At 44.5% G+C, this 2,869-nt stretch overlaps 1 protein-coding gene across 1 annotated transcript; it reads right to left on the minus strand.

Annotated features, from left to right (window-relative positions):
* Positions 1-251: 251 nt before the first annotated feature.
* LOC147113290 (uncharacterized) lies at positions 252-2,062 on the minus strand. The gene has a single exon (XM_085994005.1). The coding sequence runs from the start codon at positions 2,053-2,055 to the stop codon at positions 1,168-1,170; it is 888 nt and encodes a 295-aa protein (XP_085850131.1). The 5' UTR covers positions 2,056-2,062; the 3' UTR covers positions 252-1,167.
* Positions 2,063-2,869: the final 807 nt, after the last annotated feature.

The following is a 2,869-nucleotide window of genomic DNA, read 5'->3' on the forward strand; positions in this document are numbered from 1 at the left end:
GATAATGGAGCTTGACCCGACCCCTGACAGCTCTTGGCCATAAGCTCAGGTATTGACCTGAAGGTGGTTTCTAGTTTTTCTTGTGTTTCAGTCCAGTGGGCGCACGGACCAAATACAGTGAACCATCCGTGAAGGAGTGAACAGTGAGTACAGGCAGTCCGAGCATTTTGTGAAGAGAATGAAAGACACAATATCTGAAGTGACGTTTAACGAGTATTACATTTATTTATTGATTGACAATAACAGCAGTAATGAAATCAGGACATACATTTGGTTGATGTTATAAGAATGAGTACAAATTTCTCTCATCCATCTGATCAACGAACTCTCTTACACGGCTTGGCTCGAGTCCCTGTAAACTCTGTCTCCATCTCGTGGCTTTGACCAGAATTCCAAATTCCACCTCCTTTTCCCATTGAGAGCACAGGAACAGGAGGCCATTTAGCCCCTCGATCCTGTTCCACCATTCAATTAGATCATGGCTATTCTGTATCTTAACTCCATCTACCCGCCTTGGTTCCGTATCCCTTAATACCCTTTATTTATACATTAATACCCAGACTGGACTAAATTCATATAATAACCCCGGGAGATATTGTAGTACCCAATGCATCATTAACCATTAATATCTAATACCAACTACACCAGTTTCACAATGTAAAACAGTAAGAGCTTCAGAATCAGTCAAAGTTCATATCAGTGCCCTGAGCACTGGTTACAAAGCTTGTTAAAGTTTCAGGATAGAATATTGCGATAATAGAGAAGTATTCTTTTTCCTTAGTAACATAGTCTCTTGATGTTAAAATATATTTGGGGAGGACTTGCTCTGGTGTCTGTAGCATGTTGTAAATATTCAGACACCCTCCGGTGAATGCTGAACACCTTCTTTCTGATCTGTTCACCGTTTTGCTGACATTCCCAATATGGAGTCCGCATCGGGACTGGAACAGTTCTTCCCCCTTTATTGGTTACAGTCAAAATATCACAACAGAAAGTGGATGAAGAGCAGGATAAAGGAGAAGGATTGGAATTTGGAGCAATCTTTGGAAGAAGCTCTGGGGATTGGTGCTGAGATGATCAGTGACTGGAGTGTCGTGTCTCAGTCCTGATCTGGCGATAACTTGGCTTCTCTCTGTCCAGAGGTTGGCTTTGCCTTTTCTGTGTCAATTACTTGCTGACACCCCAGGTTTGCAACAGCTGAGTCAATTCCTCCTCACTCACAGCTTTGGAACCAGAGAGATTTCTTTCCCCTATCTCACAGTGAGTAAGGGGTAGCTCGCCATCAGGCAGATTGATTTGATGCTTCTCCGATAGGAGGTAGAAAGCAAAGCCCACATGGTCCCACCGGCGGTATAAAGGATATTTCGGCTTTCTGTCACCGGTTGAATCGGGTCTCCACCTCCACCCCTGGTCTGAAACAGAAACAACCGCATTGGGATCATTCGGAACTTGAGGACAATCCTGGAATAAAGGGACACCTGGAGGAAGGACAACCACTGTGTGTATGATCTCCTTTCTGTATCGGAAAGTGCCCAACACCCGGAACTCGGGTTCCTCTCCATCGCAGACCGACTGTTTATATGTTTCAATCAGGGTCTGAATATCATAGGTGAACTGGAAATTTCCGTATCGGGATTCATCCTGGAAAGCGGGAGAGTTGAAAAACTCCTCTAATCGGATATTCTTTCTCTGAAGATTCTGATTTATTATCTCTTTGTATCTGTTGTTCTCTCTCTCTTTCTCATCTTTATCTATTACAAAGCTCCACCAGGAGAAATGCTCCTCCACTTCTTCTCCGATTTTCTTTTTAGTTTTACTCCTGAAAATTCTGCCAGCGATGATGGCTTTGGCTCCATTAGAATTAGTGACATGGAAGAGTTTTGTGGGCTGGAATGAAGCGCGGTCCGTGTCCTGGACTCCAAGCATCTCGTAGTCAGGTGTGCGCGGGTAATTATCAGCTCCCCATTGATCCGAGCGCACATGCTTCTTGGGGTAGAATTCTTCCTCTCCAGCCCTGGCTGAGCCTGCTCTGTGCCATTCCTCTTCGTTGAACATGGTTCTAATTCCTCACCTGCGGCTCAGAGCGCGTCTGCTGTGTGAAGCGATTCAATTGCGCTTTTTATAAGAACTGGTTGCCAGGGCATTGTCCAGAAAATAAACAATCGCCCAGATTGAGGGCAATGTTCCGGAGTTCAACTGGCAGAGAAACGTGAAACCCAGCCCCCAAAAATATAGATTTTAAGAAAAACAGAAAATGATGAAAATACACAGCAGGTGTGCAGCATGTGTGAAGCGAAGAATGGTTAATGTGTGGGGTGTGACCCTTCATCAGACCTTCAGACTAAAATTGACCCAAGTATTTTAGTAAGATTGGAAAATATATAGAGAAAGGGGAATGAATCATCAGCTAGCCCAAGCACAGAGCTGGAATTATTGTAATGGGCTGACTGACCGGCAAACAACTGAATAGAAACCTGTTGGATGATCCCAGATATGGATGTCTACCCTCCCTCTCCTCATGTAAGACCCTTTTAGTCACATCTCCTAATCCTGTGTTGTCCAATACAAATTGCTGACTAGCCCCAGGTATCGACATGGCGATACCGTTTTAGCCACATGCGCTAATTTTAGTAGCCAATTCCTTGCACACTATACAGGTGTGTACCAGCTACAAGATGCACTGCAGCAACTCGCCAAGGCTTCTTCGACAACACCTCCCAAACCCACGACCTCTGTGACCGAGGAGGACAAGAGCAGCAAGCCCATGGGAACACCATCACCTCCAATGATGGAAATAAGTGACTGGGACGTTGACCATGAGTGATTAATGTATAACTTTAGTGACTAGTGTAATAAACATAGGCAGAGG

This window comes from Somniosus microcephalus, chromosome 8, assembly GCF_052327205.1.
Source record: "Somniosus microcephalus isolate GS21.2 chromosome 8, FLI_Smic_1.0, whole genome shotgun sequence".
NCBI classification, from domain to species: domain Eukaryota; kingdom Metazoa; phylum Chordata; class Chondrichthyes; order Squaliformes; family Somniosidae; genus Somniosus; species Somniosus microcephalus.

Bases quoted from the DNA above. Each gene is read 5' to 3' on its own strand.
- LOC147113290 (XM_085994005.1), bottom strand. From the start codon at position 2,055: ATGTTCAACGAAGAGGAATGGCACAGAGCAGGCTCAGCCAGGGCTGGA.